The sequence below is a fragment of the Bos mutus genome, chromosome 14 (genome assembly GCF_027580195.1).
Source record: "Bos mutus isolate GX-2022 chromosome 14, NWIPB_WYAK_1.1, whole genome shotgun sequence".
Taxonomy (NCBI): Eukaryota; Metazoa; Chordata; class Mammalia; order Artiodactyla; family Bovidae; genus Bos; species Bos mutus.
Window position 1 is genome coordinate 39,204,306 of NC_091630.1, and position 20,440 is coordinate 39,224,745.

At 40.1% G+C, this 20,440-nt stretch overlaps 1 protein-coding gene across 1 annotated transcript in view; it reads right to left on the reverse strand.

Annotated features, from left to right (window-relative positions):
- Positions 1–775: 775 nt before the first annotated feature.
- The window catches only part of STMN2 (stathmin 2), a 57,788-nt gene continuing 38,123 nt past the window's right edge, over positions 776–20,440 (reverse strand). Inside the window, exons 4-5 of the mRNA XM_005898577.2 lie at positions 10,459–10,650; positions 776–2,125 (exon numbers count right to left, since the gene is read on the reverse strand). Of these exons, the coding sequence (XP_005898639.1) occupies positions 2,066–2,125; positions 10,459–10,650 (252 nt within the window). The 3' untranslated portion in view covers positions 776–2,065. The remainder of the gene's footprint in view (positions 2,126–10,458; positions 10,651–20,440) is intronic.

A 20,440-nucleotide genomic window follows, 5' to 3' on the forward strand; every position in this document is an offset into this window, starting at 1 on the left:
ATAAGGAAAAAGTATCACTGTGAAAAAATAGCTTATTTTCTGCTCATCAGAAGCTCTGATTGATTTCCCAAAGGAAGATCATGGAATTCATGTTTTTAAGGATGTGCTTCGATGTTTGCAGTATTAGATTCCCACAAATAAAGGATATTCAAGATAGGGACCAGGTGGCCTCCACCTTAAACTTGGCTTGTTAGCACGCCTATGGATGATAGCCCAGTTTGCTTATTCATAAGTCTGTGTGGTTTCAATTATTTATGATTTTCTGCTAGAACTGGATGTGGTTCCTTTGGTCCTGCAGGATCCATCTGGGTCACTGACAGGCCCCCTGCTGTGTCCATGTGTGCAGTGTGTTTATTGGCAGTGCAAAATTTAGCAGTGTGGCGCGGAAATCGCATTTTAACAGGCTGCGGAAGGTGTCCAGTGGCCGCGTGGGAGAATGTGAGGCTGTGCCAGGAACCTTCCAAGCGCTTTGAGAGGGGGTCTCTTCCTTAGACTTAGTGGTCTGAAACCGTGGTGTCTCCTTCAATCTTGACTGTTTTCAAGGGGAACAGATTGAAGACTTCTCCCGCTGTGTTGGGCTGTCAGAGGGAGAGAGAAAAGTGACGCTTCCTGCTGCTCTAGAAGGGAAGTGAATCAGCAGGGGCCCTGGTTTCCTTCAAACTCTAATTATTGTCTGTTTCTGAGACCGTCTAATCCAACAGCCACACTAGTAAAATCTGAACTCCAGGGTCAGACACACAGAAGGGCAAGAGAACAGACCAAACCTGTATTAGTTCACAGAACTCCAATTCTTTATTAATCACAGCTTGCTCACAATGACATACAGGAAAATAGCACTAATGAAGAGTAAATATGCAGGCAGCAACCTTCAGGAGTTGGGAGTTGGGGGAGAAACGACTTCAAAACTGCGATAGGTACTCACGGTGGGTATTTGGTGATTCTCTTAGTTGGCACAAATGCCCTGCCTAGCCCCCTTGACTGCATCAGCCCTCACAGATGGAATAATTTTTTTTTTTTTAATTGGCAGGATTGCCTCACACTGGGGAAGAAAGACCAGCTTAAGTGAAAATCCGCAGTGTTTTTGATTGTGTTTGCGTGTGTGTTTGAATGCAACAACCAGCTCACAGTTTCCAAGTGGAAAAATATTCAGTAGCATCATGTACTTGTACTATAGGTAAGAGCTTAAAATGAACATCATCAACCATGGCATCCACAAATAAGCCACCTGACACATTAATTCATTCCATCAAAAGAACTTAAACTAGAGAATTAAGCCCACTTCATGAAAAGCAATTTCACGGCTGCTTGAACCATTTGGGTTGGGATCTGTGTTCAGCACTTTAAAAGGTTCAGCTTTTTGCTTCTACCCAGATTGATCTCAGATCTGTCTTTTTCATCCATCCCTTTCTAAAGCCAAAGCACATTTGTAGCACATAATCCAGTAGAAGCAGAAGTAAATGCTATGAGTAGTGGTGTTACTTAGCCTGGTTTTGTAGTTTCTAGGCAGTTAGTAGATTATGAGCGAACAAATGTGGTGGTTTGTGTGGAGTTATAATACCGGTGATCGAAGTATGGCCTCAGTCAAGTCCAAAGATTACCAAGCTGTCTAGGTCATTAGGCAATGGTGGGTTTCTAGCACCAAAGACTGTCTACTGACCTCATTTTTCTGTTGGAATGTAAAGGGCAGGGAATGGAGTCAGACGTGGGGAGCTTCCAAAAGAACAGACCTAGCAAATTCATTTGAGTGGAAAGACACAACATCGAAAGCCTGTTACAGGGCATGTACGATTATGAAATAACTTGCATAATGCAATACTTGTATTTTTTAACAAAAATGTAAGTATTTACAAAATAAGATCCAAGGTATTTTTTAAACATCAAGCAAAACATTCTGCAAAGAGACCGCATTGATTTTTTTTTTTTATTTTTGATTCTGTTTTTTGTTTTTTATAATGAGTTCTTTTTTAAACCATGTCATACATTTCCCATACTGATATCGCATGATCCATTATAATATAGGCAGGGGGGTTTACTAATGGTGGGGCGTGCCATACCCTCTGTCGCTTCAGCCAGACAGTTCGACCTGCAGCTCCTTGTTCCTGCGCACCTCCGCCGCATGCCTCTCCTGAAAAACACCAGAGAGTAGACATCACGCGCCTCGTCCACAGAGAAGCAGGAGAGCCCGCCCCTCCCAGTAATTTACATACTACGCGCTTGACAGAAAGTAGCTCCTCCTCCCCCACCCCCACCTCCTTCCCATTTAGTGTCTACCTCTGCTGCTGCTGCTAAGTCGCTTCAGTCGTGTCTGACTCTGTGCGACCCCATAAACGGCAGCCCATCAGGCTCCACCGTCCCTGGGATTCTCCAGGCAAGAACACTGGAGTGGGCTGCCATTTCCTTTAGGAGACAACTTTCTCATTTCACAAGAAAGTAAAACATGGCATCCAATAAGCGTCATGTCACAGAAGACCATGGAAAACTAATAGTGTCTATAAAAAAAAAAACTATCCCTGTATTTTATTAAAATAGTGACCAAAAGATCACATGATTAAGACAATTTTCTTTTTCATTTTTTTTCTTTTTTGATTGAGAGAATTTTGACTCTCAGGACTACTGTCTGAATCTAGCGAACAGCAATGAAATACCATACAGTCTCGTCTGTCTTTTAAAAAATTTGTCCCTGTATTTGATTAAAATGATGACAAAACGATCATATAGATCATATAGTTAAGAGAATTTTGACTACTAGGACTACTGTATAAATTATCAGAATAGCAATAAAATAGCACACTGTTTTCTCTATGATTTTTGATGGTCTTTTTCCTTTTCTCTAACACTTTAAGGGATTTGTAACTGCCAATGGACACTTTGGGAGGATGAGATGTAGGAAGAAGACCCTATGTATGCTTCCTAAATTCTTAACTCCTTAATCAAAGTCTTTCAAAACTTGAGTCGTCCAAATGACCTCTCCAACCTCACCCTCTACTCTTTTCCTACACCTACTTGATTTCTTGGTTTAATGGAATTGTCATGAGATATTCAATTGTTGTGATTCCTAGTCTCTCATCGCCATCTGTCAGAAGACTCTTTAAATCCCTGTAGTGGTTGTCTCTTTCTTCATGAAGATTTTCATTAGACTGAAAACTGTCTCACTTTCCATTTGTAAATGTGCATAAATCTCTTTCACGGGGCAGCCATTTTATTCTAACCTGTACTTTGGGCATTGCTGCTCCTGTTTCATCTGCTGTCTTTGACAGGTGCTTATTTAGAAGTTCCCTGAGGGCCAGGGCTGTATTTTTTCACTTTTGTTCCATCTGCAGGGCCCAAAAGAGTGTTTTGCGTATGTATATGATCAATGAATGTTTGTTTACATGAGAAACTGAGTGCTAAACTTGACTTGGGAACTAAACTTTCTGAGGAGGGAGTTGATAGGCAATGTGGAATGCTATTTTTGGTACATCGTTCTTCTAAGCACATGGTTTTGCCTATTATTGTCTATTTTCTAAGTTATGTCTGACTCTTTTGGGACCCTGTGGACTGTATCCTACCAGGCTCTTCTGTCCATGAGATTTTCCAGGCAAGAATACTGGAGTGCATTGCCATTTCCTTCTCCAGGGAATCTTCTGGAAACAGGGATTGAACCCACATCTCCTGCATTGGCAGGAGCCAATGAGCCACTTTACCACTGAGCCACCGGGGAAGCCCCTTGTCCATTATAGGGGCTAAATAAGTGTTGGTAGGTATAGCTAATATTCTAAATAGAAAAATAAATGTTGATAATGATATTAGTATTTTTCAATTTTAATTTAGTCCCTTGCCTATTATAGGATCTAAATGTTTATTAAATTAAAATAGAAAATGATTATTATTATTATGTATTTTCTATTTAGAATATTATTTATATTGCTGTTTCCCCCCTGTAGCTCCAGAAATTTCTTGTAGCTCTACAAATTCCTTTAGAGGCGATGACCTTGACCAGCCATAAAGTAAATCTTATCATTAAGCTCTATCGATCTCAAGAAGTCTTTGCTTATAGGTTCTTTATAATACTAAGCATTTACTAGTCACTTAACATGTACCAGTTCTGCATAAGTACAGATTTTACCTGTATTAATTCCTTTGATCATCACAACAATCCTGTGATGGAGACTCTATTATGGTTCCCATTTTACAGATGAAGAAATTGAGGCACAAAAAGACTAAGCCATTTGCCCAAGATCACATAACCAACAAGTAGCAGAGCTGAGACTTAAACTCAGAGAGCCTGGCTCTGCAGCCAACCCCACCCCTCAACCACTGCTATGTAGTTTTAGTGTGAGTGAGCAGAGAAAATTTTATAGTTGTGTGGAAAAAAATGTGTCGTTTCAAATGTAGGTCCTTGGAGAAAAAGGCATATATATAGCCATACATTTCCTTCAAAAATACAGAATTACAGTAAGCAGCAAGTTGATTCTAGAGAAAGAGTTTAAAAGCAATTTTATGTAATTGGTTTAAATGAGCTTTTTGTCTGCACTCAAAAGCCATGAAGAGAAGGGGAAAAAAGCATGTATAGAGAAATCATGTCCTGTTTGGAAATGTCAAGGGGGAATTAGCATGGATGCAGCTGACTCTTCTTTTTGTTCTGCTCTGATGAGGAAAAAGATGCTGTAAAATCTTTTTCTCATGCAGGAAGAAACTAATTAGTAAGAGCTCGGTTCTGACAAAAATTGAGAAAAAGCTCAGACCATCACTATGTTAGGAAAAAAAAAACCAGCCTCAAGTCTAAAGATTCATATAAACCCAAATTTACAATATAACAGGAAAGATTATAATTAGTATTATTAGGCTCCTTTGGAGCACACTTATTACTCAACTTAAAAAATTAGTTGTAAAGAAATAGATTTTGCCATAGGAGAGAACAAATATAATCTGTGAACTGAAGAAAAAAGAAAAACAGGAAATTTAAAGGCTGTGCTCCTAGGGAGAATATTGTTTATTTTCAGGTATTTTAGTAAATCTGTTATTTGAAAATTTTATATTCAAATCATCAAATACACTTAAAATTGTAATGCAATTCCATATAAAAATGTGGGAGAATCAAATGGAGATATGCAGTGGGCTTGTCATTTTCAGCAGTCTGTTTTTTCAATCAGCAAAATGTTGGTAATTGTCTATAAGACCTTCTAGAACTAACATCCCCCAAAGATGTCCTTTTCATCATAGGGCACTGGAATGCAAAAGTAGGAAGTCAAGAGATACCTCGAGTAACAGGCAAATTTGGTCTTGGAGTACTGAATGAAGCAGGGCAAAGGCCAACAGAGTTTTGCCAAGAGAATGCACTGGTCGTAGCAAACACCCTCTTCCAACAGCACAAGAGATAACTCTACACATGAACAACACCAGATGTTCAATACCAAAATCAGATTGATTATATTCTTTGTAGCCAAAGATGGAGAAGCTCTATACAGTCAGCAAAAACAAGACCAGGAGTTGACTGTGGCTCAGATCATGGACACCTTATTGCCAAATTCAATCCAGTCTGCTTACTGTGAAGAGTTGGCACAAGTTACATTTTTAACTTAGCATAAACGTCTGGAGTCAGAGAGACTTGTTCAGACTCCAAAGTCCTTAGCTTTGTGATCTTGACCAAATGGCTTGATTTCTCTAAGGACCGGGTTCCTTAGATGTGAAATGGGGATGATTACAATATTTCCTTCTGGAATTAAATTCCATAGTATGTGCCAAATACCTGGCTTACAATGAGAAATCAATGAAGGTTAGCTTTGATCCTCTTTTTCCTTTCATGATTCATTTATAAGACATATTGCGTAGGAAATAGTTACATAGATGTCACTCATGACTCAGAATGACAAAAAAACGCCCCCCAAACCCAAATATCAGATGAGAAGGATGAAAGGTTACAATAAATGGAAATTGATAATGGTTGAAATCTCTACCTAGTTATATGTTATCAAAATTACTTCTGAGATAAAGAATCACAGAATCTTACTCTCTTAAAATCTTTGTATCTTTTTAAACTAAGTCATATTAGTAACACCATTATCACTAAGATAGTACCTATTATGCTTTCACTTGACCTTTCATCCATTGTTAGAGGTGAAAGTATCAGTTACATCGAAACAGGCTCATTTCTATACTTTGTGATTGAATAAGTTATAGTAGTTGTCAAGGAAGTCTGTTTTCTTTTCTTTTTTTCTCTTTCACTCCTAAACACCTAAAACTCCTTCAGTATTTGTTACAAAGTTTCAGGCTGGGAGGTCTTGGCATTGGCTAGTGAATGACTCAGTAAAATTTTGAAACCAAGATGTCTTACAAGTTGGATTAAGAGAAGAATTCATCAAGATTCAGTAGAAATCTTCTTAAATGACCTGCTAGGTGAGTTAGTAGTCCCCATTCCCTCCATGTTCTTTATCCAGTCTCCTAAATCTAGCTATCATCTATGTGGTGTTGTTTAGTTGCTAAATTGTGTCCGACTCTTTTGCAACCCCATGGACTGTAGCCTGCCAGGCTCCTCTGTCCATGGGATTTCCCAGGCAAGAATTCTGGAGTGGGTTGCTATTTCCTTTCCAGGGGATTTTCCAGATCCATGGATTGAACCCACATCTCCTGCATTACAGGCAGATTCTTTACTACTGAGCCATCGGGGGAAGTCTTAATGAATATATGCCTTAAATGATTAGATCTGCCTTAACTGATTTTTCATGATTAACTATTCACTCCAGTTCCTGGTCGGGTTTGATAACAAAGCTGCTACTACTCATGGTGCCTAATGTGTCAAACGGTGAGTTTTCTGAGGGATATAGTCTAGTGCATGAGGGGAAGAAAGAAGTGTTGGGTGAGGGAGAAAGAGTCTCTTATCCTTTCTGCATGGTGTTCCCCGTCCCCCTCTTTTTGAGAAATAGAAATTCAAAGAATAAAAACATTTTCAATTTCACCTCAGTGTTTGTCATAATCCCCAGGTACATTATTGTGTCCTGGACATGACCGTTTATATCAATTCAAGTGACAAAAACACATCAGCCGACTGTAGGTCTTTGTGGCTCAGGTATCTTTTTGTCCACACCCTTGTCACTTGATTCTTGTCTGTATAAGTGGGAGCGTTAAGAATGTAGTGCTAAGGAAAGAGAAATGGAAATTTTAGAAAGAGTAACATTCAAAACTGTACTGAGCACGAGGCTAATATGTGTCATAATATATGTTTGGTAAATGTAGCATCATTACAACTGCATTTATTATCATTAATAATTCTTAAGCTAATGATTAATAATCATGAGGGTAAGTTCTCATACAGGAGATAGTAGAAATTGTGGGGGGCAGGAGGAATCCTCGGAAAAGAACAGAGAGAAAAGAAGGACCATGAGCTAAATTGTGTATGTATGCATTGATGTGTATGTATGTATTCAAAAATATTTGTGGAGTTCTTCCTCTGTGTCAAGTAACATTCTAGGTGCTGCGTTTTCAGTGGTGAACCATATAGACACAGGATTTCCCTACATATTACTTACATGTTGGTGCTTTTATATTTTTATAGTTGCTCATTTATTCAATAAACAAATAGTCATATATGTAAAAAAGAGTGTAACATTATTCTTTGAAGAAAGAACACTTTCATGGAACAAAGATGAAAATATTTCGAGATAACTTATAACAAGAAAATAAAACATTTAAGAAGTCTTTAACTCAGAGTTTAACTCGGGCTAAATACAAGTGTCTACTTTGTTGCTGTTTGTTGTTCAGATGCCAAGTCATGTCTGACTCTTTGCAGCATGCCAGGCTTCCCTGTCTTTCACTATCTCCCGGAGTTTGCTCATGTCCATTGAGTTGTTCATGTCCAACCAGTGTCTCCTGGTAAGCTTTGAAAATAATGCTGATCTCTGGGTTCTGCCCCAGATGATTACATCAGAAGGTCTCATTTAAAAGAGCTCATCAGGAAGTTCTAAAGTGCAACTGGAATTGTTTTTGTTTTAGGCTTTCAGCTAAAGGCTTTGAGGGGCTTCCCTCTTGGTAAAGAATCCTCCTGCTAATGCAGGAGATGCAAGAGACGTGAGTTGGATCCCTGGCTCAGGAAGATCACCTGGAGAAGGAAATGGAAACCCATTCCAGTATTCTTGCCTGGAAAATTCCATGGACAGAGGAACCTGGTGGGCTACAGTCCATGGAGCTGCAAAGAGCTGGACATGACTGAGTAACTGAACACGAGCATAAAGGCTTTGAGCTAACATGCCTGGGACTCTGAGAGGTTTGTGGGAATTCATGAGCGAATGACACGGAGGACACCATTGTAGCCACCACTGAGGGACAGGCTCTGTTCAAATACTCAGTTCAGTTCACTAAGGAGGAGGGGGGCTGAGGGCTGGGTGGTAGGCAGATTGTTGCAAAACCTCATGTGGAATTTTATCACATCTCTTGGCTAATTGGTAGGGCCAGGGAAGACTGTCAAAATGGTGGGCAATTAAAATGTATAAAAGGCACTTAGTGTGGTCACCTCATGACAACTTACTAAGTACCATTTCAGTAATGATCATCTTTTGTGGGAGACTACAGAAGAGCTTATGTTATATTGGCAGTTTCATACACTTTCAGTATTATTATTGACCCTTTTTTTTAAGTTCTAACTTCACTGTAGTAATTTCATTCAGACAAAAGGCTAGATATTGGCCATAATAAAAAATTTACTTTTTCTTATGTTAGGAAAAAGGAAAGTAGTTTTAGTATATACAAACACATATACCATATGCAAACAAAAAACAGTGTATTTAAAATACATCAAATGGAAGTAAAGTTGGTATTCTGTAAGGAGTATCTCCACTTTACTAAAAAGATAACAGATCTCGGCAAGTGTCACTAGCCATGGAATAAGGGAAAATGTGGCCTTACATATGATGTGAGCTGCATAATTCAGCACAAGATAGAATGCTGTCAGCTGAGATTTATATCAGAACAGACTACAAACCACTAGTTTTCAGACTTGGCTGCATACTGGAATCATCTGGAGAGTTTAAAAAAAAATAGGGTTGCTTGAGTCCCACCCATGGAGATTCTGCAGCTTGATGTGAAGAATACTAATAATTCCATGGGCTCAATATTTATAGGACAAACTGTATGTATTCATGCATATACGTATGAATGTATGTTCGTCTGTATGGAGGAGCCTGATTCTGGGTGACAGTGGTAAGACAGAAAAAGGAGCTGGCGGAAGGGTGTGGGTGGGTGAAGATAAATATGCAGAGAAAAACAAATTGCCCATTAAAAACCAACACTTCTGGAAATACTAGTTAAATATGCAAATTTTATGACCTCTTTTACAATTGAAATCAAGAAGGATGTGCTGTGTGTTCGAGTGTGTGTAATTAAAAAAAAAACAGTAATGCTCCTGGATTGCCGTGGAGTGATATAAATCTTGTACTTGAGATTAGAGGTCTAATTGCCAATCCTGGATAAGATCAGCATGCCCCATTCCTAGCAACGCCGTTTTATTTTATTTTTTTAGGGCCTATGATGAGAGATGAAGGTTGACTCATAATTATCCTGAATAAAAGATATTATAGTTCTGAGAGAATAATTTCCAGAGGATCTCCAGTACTGCTCATCCTGACTGATGGGAATGGCCATCGTATATTCAGACTGATGAGAAGAAAAATACCAGGGTGCCAGATCTGGAGGTAATGAACTTCCTCTACTAGTTTTCCATGGTTTTTTGTTTGAAAGTTGCTCAGTCGTGTCTGACTCTTTGCGACCCCATGGACTATACATTTCATGGAATTCTCCAGGCCAGAATACTGGAGTAGGTAGCCTTTCCCTTCCTCAGGGGATCTTCCCAACCCAGGGATTGAACCAGGTCTCCACATTGCAGGAAGATTCTTTACTGACTGAGCCACAAAGAAAGCCCAGTTTTCCATGTAGATTTTCCTACAAGGGCTTTCCACTGTTCATAAATATTCTGTCCTCTTTTGACAAATATATTTTTCCAAACCTATGGAAACATGTCCAAATATATTTTGACAATAAGTTACATATTTAATATTATATATTAATTAAACATTAGACCAAATATTAAATATATTATTTTGTATTATTGTTTTATAATAATGTTATTTTAAAAAATATTCATTATATTATTGATATGTATTATTGTTTATATAAAATAGTTAACATTTCCAATTTTAATATTTTTCCAGTAGGTGAGTTTCTAAGATTTGTACTGAAGCCTCATATACATTTGAAAAGCAGGAATCAGCCTCCCTCAGTCTATTCAGTACTGGAAAACCTGAGAGAATTCCAGCTGTAAGTCACACTTATATTCCTCAACCACATTGCAGAGTGGGAGACACTGCCCATGGGGTTAGGTGCCTTCCGCACCTGCAGCAGAGTTTAAGTCTCTGATGCCTGGTATTTGAGAATTTACTCGCTGTGTGTTGCATATGAATGTGCATCTGCTCGGTTCTATGTTACGATTACCTTTTCCTGCAGACGTTCAATAATAGCAGCTAGATTCGCCTCACGGTTCTCCTTGATTTGTTCCATCTTCAGGATCAGCTTCTCCTCTGCCATCTTGCTGAAGTTGTTGTTCTCCTCCAAAGCCTTCTGGAGGACCTCTCGCTCGTGTTCCCGCTTCTCCGCCAGTTGTTTCAGCACCTGAGCCTCCTGAGACTGGGGAAGAGAGACACAGCCATCTCAGAATCACCCAGACACAAACCTGGCCGAACAACCACTGATTCAAAAAAGCATTCTTTTCAAATGAATAGTGCTTCTAGCCTTGAGCATTATTGTCAATTTCCTTCTCATCTTCACACCTTTGAGTTTTCTATAGAATCAGTGAGTTGGGAAGAGTGGTGAGCTGAATTTTCAGCTGTGAGTCTTTTGAAGAGACTTTTAAAGAAGGAATTTAACCCTGCTGAAAGAGTTCTTGTTTTTGTTTTAATGAGTTGCTGCTAAGCGTCTATGTAACTGGGAAAGCTGTAACCAATCAGTGGATGACAACATCCCTGGAAGCCTGCGGAAACTAGGTGAGGACTGGGGTGAGTTCCCGTCTTTTCCCTGCCTCATTGTTTTGATCAGCTGTGGGCTCCGCCCTGCAACGAGCCTTTCAGCTTTCCCCGGTAAAATTGTCAAATTCTCTTTCTTGTTTTATTCCATGCCTACCTCCACCCTTTCTTCCCTTGCACCAAACTGTCTTTGGAGACTTGTGAATACTGCAAACTTCATGGCCATGTGGCCACAGACAACAGAAAGTCCTTTTATGGACCCGTCTTGAACATGCCAAAGCCACGTGGGTCATCTTTGAAACCCTGAGATTGCTCAGGGATTACAGAAGAATCATCAGAGCCCTGTGTACCCCATTCCCACACAGCCCCCACATTCTGTGCACTGTAATTCTCCTGCAGCATCAGGAAGCTGAATGGTTCTGTATGTTAATCATCACAGGGTGCTTGGTAAATATGCAGAGGCCTAGTATCCATCTCAAGATTCTAACTCTGTGGTTCCTTGGTGAGACCCAGGAATCTATATTTTTGATAAGCATCCCCTGTGATTGTAATGCAGGCAGTTCAGACTACTTTCTGAAAAACACACTGGCATGGGCTTTGGTGTCAAGCCTGTGTTTCAGTCCTGTGTTGGTTGCCCTGGATACATTAATATCTTTCCACATTCATCTTTTCCTCCACAATCAAGCAGCTAAGAGAAGCCTTACCCAAGACTGAACTATCCAGGTTTAAGACTAAATTATTACACATTCATAATTCTGGGATAATTCCTTGGGATCAGTTGGTCCTCTGAGGTGAACTTTCATAGGAGTAATTGTAAATGTGAATATCTAAACAATGGTAGATCAAAAAATATTCCATGGGCTAAGTATTGATTACCATTAAAAACATTAATAGACATTTCAGTTGATGGGAGTGCTTGTGGGACCTTACTGGAGAGCTTTTGATGTATAAAAGATATGAATTCTGAGAGGGGAAGAAACTTCTCTTCAGATAAAATTCTACAGGAACAGTAAAATCATATAACCTTAAGAGTCTTTCCGGATGTGTTTGACATTTACCAGGAATATGTCTAGTGACTCACTGGACATTAAACAGACAGTTTTGGGGACTAGCCCCACTTTTTGGTTTAACCCCATAGTAGTTTCCTGACATCTTCAGTAGACCCAATTTCATTCTTGCTGTGTTACAGCTTGCACAAATCTAATATGAAAAATGATAAATATTAATAGAAATTCAAGATCTAATGGAACCTTTCTGGAATCCTTCTGGAAGAAACAAAAAATATTTTCTAGTTTATTCATCCTCCTGCCTCTAGGTGGGACTATTGGTAAAACATCCTGCATTGATTTTGCTTATCTCTTGCTACCAGGATTACAGAATTGCGACACGGGGCAAGGGAGACTGGCTAAACGTGTGTGTGTGTTTCAAGTTTCTCTCTGAGAGAAGTCTTCATGGGATTATTATTTTATTGTATTATTATATTATTTTATTTATTTATTATATTATTATATTATATTATTATTTTTTTGCATACTGGTAAAGATAGTACCTGTTTCATAGGACTCTTTGCCAGCATCAAATGAAACAATGTTTGCAAAGTATTCAGCACAGTGTCTCATATCGAGTAAGTTAGTGCTGAGCAAATGGAAGCCATTATTATTGAAAGTAAAACTCAAAACACACTGTGACTGGAGCTGATGGCAACTGAACTTCCTGCTACAACTAAACCCAAATGTAGAATCTTGGTTATCTCACATGTTCAGGATATTTGTTCCAATCCCTTTAGTTGTCACCAGTTAGTGGACTCCGGTGTCCTCGTGGTGCCAGCCAGCCCTTCCCTAACTCCTTTGTCTGCAGTACACTGAATGGGGCTGTGTTGATAGGAATTGTCACAGTTGAGGAAGTACCACAAAAAAGTAAGAGGAAATGACTTGGATTTTTCATTTCAGAAAGTTCATTCAATCTATATAACCTCCAGTCCAGAAAACCTTCAGAGAAGGCAATGGCATCCCACTCCAGTACTCTTGCCTGGAAAATTCATGGATGGAGGAGCCTGGTGGGCTGCAGTCTATGGGGTCGCTAAGAGTTGGACGCGACTGAGCGACTTCACTTTCACTTTTTACTTTCATGCATTGGAGAAGGAAATGGCAACCCACTCCAGTGTTCTTGCCTTGAGAATCCCAGGGACGGGGGAGCCTGGTGGGCTGCTGTCTATGGGGTCGCACAGAGTCGGACACGACTGAAGTGACTTAGCCTTAGCCAGAAAACCTTGTAGAGGGAAAGAAGTCTGGGTTATCACAAAACTTGGATGCAATGCATCCAAGAATTAGAGATAAGTTTAGAGCCTTACATTTCTCTTGTATTGGGCAGAAAACCATGTGGCAGCTTCAGGAAATCAAAGAAAACCAAATCAATCAAAATAAAGCAAAACAAAGCTTAACTTTTCAAAATCCACTACAGCAGTGGTTTTAGATTGTATTCCTCTGATATCATGGACATCATATATATATATATATATATATATATATATACACATGGACATCACCAGATGGTCAACACCGAAATCAGATTGATTATATTCTTTGCAGCCAAAGATGGAGAAGCTCTATACAGTCAGCAAAAACAAGACCAGGAGCTGACTGTGGCTCAGACCATTGTGAACTCCTTATTGTCAAATTCAGACTTAAATTGAAGAAAGTAGGGAAAACCACTAGACCATTCAGGTATGACCTAAATCAAATCCCTTATGATTATACAGTGGAAGTGAGAAATAGATTTAAGGGCCTAGATCTGATAGATAGAGTGCCTGATGAACTATGGAATGAGGTTTGTGACATTGTACAGGAGACAGGGATCAAGACCATCCCCATGGAAAAGAAATGCAAAAAAGCAAAATGGCTGTCTGGGGAGGCCTTACAAATAGCTGTGAAAAGAAGAGAAGCAAAAAGCAAAGGAGAAAAGGAAAGATATAAACATCTGAATGCAGAGTTCCAAAGAATAGCAAGAAGAGATAAGAAAGCCTTCTTTAGCGATCAATGCAAAGAAATAGAGGAAAACAACAGAATGGGAAAGACTAGGGATCTCTTCAAGAAAATCAGAGATACCAAAGGAACATTTCATGCAAAGATGGGCTCGATAAAGGACAGAAATGGTATGGACCTAACAGAAGCACAAGATATTAAGAAGAGGTGGCAAGAATACACAGAAGAACTGTACAAAAAAGATCTTCATGACTGATAATCACGATGGTGTGATCACTCACCTAGAGCCAGACATCCTGGAATGTGAAGTCAAGTGGGCCTTAGAAAGCATCACTACGAACAAAGCTAGTGGAGGTGATGGAATTCCAGTTGAGCTATTTCAAATCCTGAAAGATGATGCTGTGAAAGTGCTGCACTCAATATGCTAGCACATTTGGAAAACTCAGCAGTGGCCACAGGACTGGAAAAGGTCAGTTTTCATTCCAATCCCAAAGAAAGGCAATGCCAAAGAATGCTCAAACTACTGCACAATTGCACTCATCTCACACCTTCGTAAAGTAATGCTCAAAATTCTTCAAGCCAGGCTTCAGCAATATGTGAACTGTGAACTTCCTGATGTTCAAGCTGGTTTTAGAAAAGGCAGAGGAACCAGAGATCAAATTGCCAACATCCACTGGATCATGGAAAAAGCAAGAGAGTTCCAGAAAAGCATCTATTTCTGCTTTATTGACTATGCCAAAGCCTTTGACTGTGTGGATTACAATAAACTGTGGAAAATTCTTCAAGAGATGGGCATACCAGACCACCTGACCTGCCTCTTGAGAAATTCGTATGCAGGTCAGGAAGCAACAGTTAGAACTGGACATGGAACAACAGACTGGTTCTAAATAGGGAAAGGAGTTCGTCAAGGCTGTATATTGTCACCCTGTTTATTTAACTTCTATGCAGAGTACATCATGAGAAACGCTGGACTGGAAGAAGCACAAGCTGGAATCAAGATTGCTGGGAGAAATATCAATAACCTCAGATATGCAGATGACACCACCCTTATGGCAGAAAGTGAAGAGGAACTCAAAAGCCTCTTGATGAAAGTGAAAGTGGAGAGTGGAAAAGTTGGCTTAAAGCTCAACATTCAGAAAACAAAGATCATGGCATCCAGTCCCATCACTTCATGGGAAATAGATGGGGAAACAGTGGAAACAGTGTCAGACTTTATTTTTCTGGGCTCCAAAATCACTGCAGATGGTGACTGCAGCCATGAAATTAAAAGACGCTTACTCCTTGGAAGGAAAGTTATGACCAACCTAGATAGCATATTCAAAAGCGGAGCATTACTTTGCCAACAAAGGTTCGTCTAGTCAAGGCTATGGTTTTTCCTGTGGTCATGCATGGATGTGAGAGTTGGATTGTGAAGAAGGTTGAGCGCCGAAGAACTGATGCTTTTGAACTGTGGTGTTGGAGAAGACTCTTGAGAGTCCCTTGGACTGCAAGGAGATCCAACCAGTCCATTCTGAAGGAGATCAGCCCTGGGATTTCTTTGGAAGGAATGATGCTAAAGCTGAAACTCCAGTACTTTGGCCACCTCATGCAAAGAGTTGACTCATTGGAGAAGACTCTGATGCTGGGAGGGATTGGGGGCAGGAGGAGAAGGGGACGACAGAGGATGAGATGGCTGGATGGCATCACTGACTCGATGGATGTAAGTGTCAGTGAACTCCGGGAGTTGGTGATGGACAGGGAGGCCTGGTGTGCTGCGATTCATGGGGTCGCAAAGAGTCGGACATGACTGAGTGACTGATCTGATCTGATCTGACAACAAAGTCCATCAGCCAAGGCTGCTGAAGGCAGCAGATACGTGAACCTTCTCCTCAGTGAGTTAGTAAGTCCCTTTCCCCTCCACCTCCTCCCATAGATCAGAGCTTCCAGTGCTGCCCAGAGAGGATCTACCTGGACTTTTTTGTGTCCCTTTCTCATGGAGAGAGTTACCACAGACAGTTATCAAGAGGCAATTGTGTCATTTCTAGTTTTAATAGTTTTCAAGAGGCAATTGCATCATTTTAAAATTTCAGATGCTTAAATTTGGAACTTTGTGAAATTGCATTGTAGGTTGAGGTTTATAGTTGCACTTTTAATTTTCTTTTATGAAAGAGTCGAAAGCAGCCAGGAGACAGCAGGGGAAGAGGATGGAGAAGGGAAGCCTTTGGCATTAAAAGGGTAATAGAGCAACACATTCCTTTTCAACTCTGTTGCCGGAATGGGACACATTTGGTCTGTGTGAACACACTTTCCCACGGGGCCCATGAACAGTAATGGAGGCAGGCTTATTGCCCTGAGAGGAGTGTGGCATTTGGCTCAGTTTGAAATGCCTCAATTAACAGCGTTAGTACTTTTGCAGTCCTTGGGGCTAAATGAGATTACCCAGCCTAGGTGTCAAGTGCATTTCTTTAGTTCAATTAATGGGGTGAAACAGAAACAGAAGGCAGAATAGAGTGTTCTCATGTGAGGCCGCTGCTAAATGAAGCGGGCCTGCCAAGCTGGGCCAGGCGACCCTTCAGGGCCGCTCACCTGTTATAGCCACCAGTGCCTCCACAGAGGTGTTCGTAGGACCTCACAATTATATACGTTTCAAATATAGGATGAGATGATTATGGAGAGAATTCCTCACTGAGAAAATGTCTTCCTCCCCATTTTGATCCTTCCTCATAAATACTCAACTCTTAAATTCTTCCACGGAGCTAACAGACCTGAGGGCCTCAAGCTCAGTTTCTAAGATTTCTGGAACCGCATTGCTGCAGAAAGTCATAATTCTTCCTTCTTACAAAGCCCGGCATTCAGAATAACTTCTCTAACTTTACTCCTGGGGATAAATTGCTTCTCTCATGAATATAGCTTAATCTCTCAGTCACAGCCTAGCTGGTTCTGATTCTCATATTTCTATCAAGGAGCAAATAAGCATTTGGTCCAGAGAACTGCCCTAAAACATGACATGAAATGAGTGTGAGGATCGAGCACACAAAAGTGGAAGAAACACTTTCCTTAATTTCAGTAGAAGTGAAGATTTTGCTACATCGTTGAGTGTGTGTGTGTGCGTGCTCGGTCGCTTCAGTCAAGTCCGACTCTTTGCAACCCTATGGACTATAGCCTACCAGGCTCCTCTGGGATTCACTAGGCAAGAATACTGGAATGGGTTGCCATTCCCTCCTCCATGGGGAATGGCAAGCCACCTTCCCAACCCAGGGATCGAACCCATGCCTCATGTCTCCTGCATTGGCAGGTGGGCTCTTTACCACTGGTGCCCCTGGGAAGCCCTGGTTGAGTGGGTATTCTTGTTTTATTTCTCACTTGAGCACATTAGCAGAAAGGAATCTTGATTGCCTGATGGGGAAGCTGGAGAAGCGGCATTTGTTGAAAGTTGTTAAAAATAAATTGCTTAAGGAAAAAAGATCTGACCCTGGAGAAACATTTCTGAATAGCACGTACCTAATGTTGAAGGTCACAGAAATTTGGAAATAGAAACTGAGGGCATGATAATGATCAGCTGGTATAATGCAAATGTCAAGGCAAAGTATTTACAGAACTAAGACATCCAGCATGACGTTCTGGGAGATGAAGGGACGGATGGTCTCCATATTGCTATTGTAATAGTGGAGGCTTGTTAATGATGAACGGCCTATTCAAGGCATAAACTTCCTCACGCTGAACTTGGTACTGCTGGAATAATTACAAGAGAGGTATGTGAAGGGAAAAATAATGAGATAGTGAGCAGAGTTATTGTACATTTAGGAACACTTTAACTATATAATTTTCCAAAGAGGTTCATTACCATTTCTTATATTACTGAGTATAAGCATTTAATTACTATATAAATGAAATGGAAGATAAATTTGAGTTAAGTGGTATAATAAAACTCATTTTACTTTGTGTACACAGAGCAGATTTAAGACTATAGTTTAGAGAGTGCTAGTGTCTATCTCTGTATGTTCTGAAGTAAGCATATTTCTAACTTGTTATGTTCCTGTCCCCTTGCATCATTTGGCTATATTACTATTCCTTGCCTTCTAGAACCATTTATCAGACATTAGATATCCTAGTTCTTAAGTACTTTTGTGGTAGTAGGTTAGAGGATGTGTATCTTATTATTTGCTTTCCTATTAACAGTGAAAAAACAGTATTAACCCAGCTAAAGTCACAAATAAAGCCTCGTTAAATATGGGTTTTATAGAGGGTTTACTATTCACTTTGTGTAGAAGAATCAGATGTATAAGATGAAATTTAAAATGATTAAAATCCAAAGACCTTTAGAATGAGCCCTTTGCCAGACTCTGTAAGGCACTCACTGCGGTTAACTCCCAGGAAAAGAATCACAGAAGGTGGGGAGGGGGGCACTCTACACAGAGGGGATAACATGCATGAAGAGTCTGTAGGGCACGTGTTATGTTCTCTAAGGAGCAGAATGCTTCCTGAGTGTTGAATTGTGAATAATCTAACACTTTGACTCACAATCCATTGTTATACAAAGCACCCCCTCTTTTTCTGACTTCGACTTGAATTGCTGTCTGCAATGTGAGATGCCTGCAGACAGAAGAGGCAAGCCTATCAGATTTGGTGACAAATGATCCACTTTGAGGCCATATTATTAAGAATAAGCAACACGACTTTCTTTCAGAGGTTCAGTGACTTTGGAGTTGATCGTGCCGATATCGTCTGCGTGCCAGTTATAGCTTACTGGAGTGGGTGAGTAGTATTCTTTGTAATTTAATCTATGTTGTCATGAGATTTTATCAATGTCATCCAATTCCTTAAATTTTCATCATTTTTTCATAATATCAATCTTTTTCCAGCTACTTTTAGTTAGGCTGAACTATTTATATATGTTACTTATCAAACTGTTCTTATAGTTTGATAACTGGTATTTTATAATGTTTAAAAATAGTCACAAAATGTATGTAACATTTCAATATCTGTGTTAATGAGAAAATTTATAAAATCATGAGTTTACTAGATTGTCATCTCTGTGAGGCTGGGAACTAGGTATGTTTTTACACAAAAGTAGCTCACACTTTCACAGTGCTTGTGGTATGCCTTTATGTGGAGTAACTCTTCTAAATCACACAGTGACTCCAGGATGTGGGTCCAACTGTTAGTCTCATTTTACGGATGGACAAAATAAAACAGAGAGAGATTAGTGACCTGCCCAATGTCACACAACCATTAGGTGGTGAAACCAGGCTTTGATCAAAGGCATTCTCTTAACCATGTGTTCTTAACCATGATGTTTTAAAAGATATTCTTAAACACTATGCTTGGCTTACAATAATCATATAATTTATTGTCTAATCTGAGATCCTTATGCAACTGAGACAATACTGATATCTACACAGCAGGAATAAGCTGGAGTTGTCCTGGGCCAACTGGGACCTAGGGTTGACTTAGCTCTGTTGCCTCTTACTAAATAAATGTTTGCTGTGTAAATAAATAAATGGATGGACAGATGGATGACTGAAGTGTTCATATCATTGCATCCATGTGGGTAAGCTGCTGGATGGAATATTTAACTTCAGATAATGAGCTTTATGTTGACTTCATGAGGTAATGTGGTTTGATGGAGATGAATACTGATTCTCAGAGATAATCAAAGAAGGAAGAAAAAATCAGGAAAAGGACTTCTTCCTTTTATAATACTCTTCTATCAGCTCACCAATGGAGCATTAATTCTGGTTCAGAGGAACCTGATGGGAGGAGCGTTCAATGTAGTGACCAGATGGTCGGTGCTGCCATATCAACAGATGGAGTAGGGAGGTGGGGAAACTGCCAAAGCATTGAACACAAAGCGAATTTGAGCCCACAGGGAATGCCCCAGAGGCAGCCCTCCAGTTCTAAATTCAGCAGTCTACAGCAGCACAGCCTAGGTCACGGCTTCCCAGATGTGGTCCCTTGACTCAGGTCCCAGGAGCAAATCTTTCAAGAGTACCAATGGAGGGGGAGTACCAATGAGTACCAATGTTAATAGGTCAGTTGTGTCCAACTCTTTGTGACCCCATAGACTATAACTTGCCAGGCTCCTTTGTCCATGGGATTCTCCAGGCAAGATTATTGGAGTGGGTAAGGGGCCTTGGTGGCTCAGACAGTAAAGAATCTGCCTGCAGTGCAGGAGACTCACCAAGGAAGCCCAATGGAGGGGGAGAGGTCTCATAGCCTTTTTGTTTTAAAGGCCATATCAAAAATCATATTTCACCTTTGTGTCTATATTTACTTTGAGGTAGAATTATGTCAGTGTAGTGAGTTAATGCTTATTTTATGATATTCAGTAATATTAATTGGTAGTTATAGATTGAAGGCAGGAGGAGAAGGGGACAACAGAGGATGAGATGGTTGGATGGCATCACCGACTCAATGGACATGAGTTTGAGCAAGCTCCGGGAACTGATGATAGACAGGGAAGCCTGGCGTGCTGCAGTTCATGGGGGCGCAAAG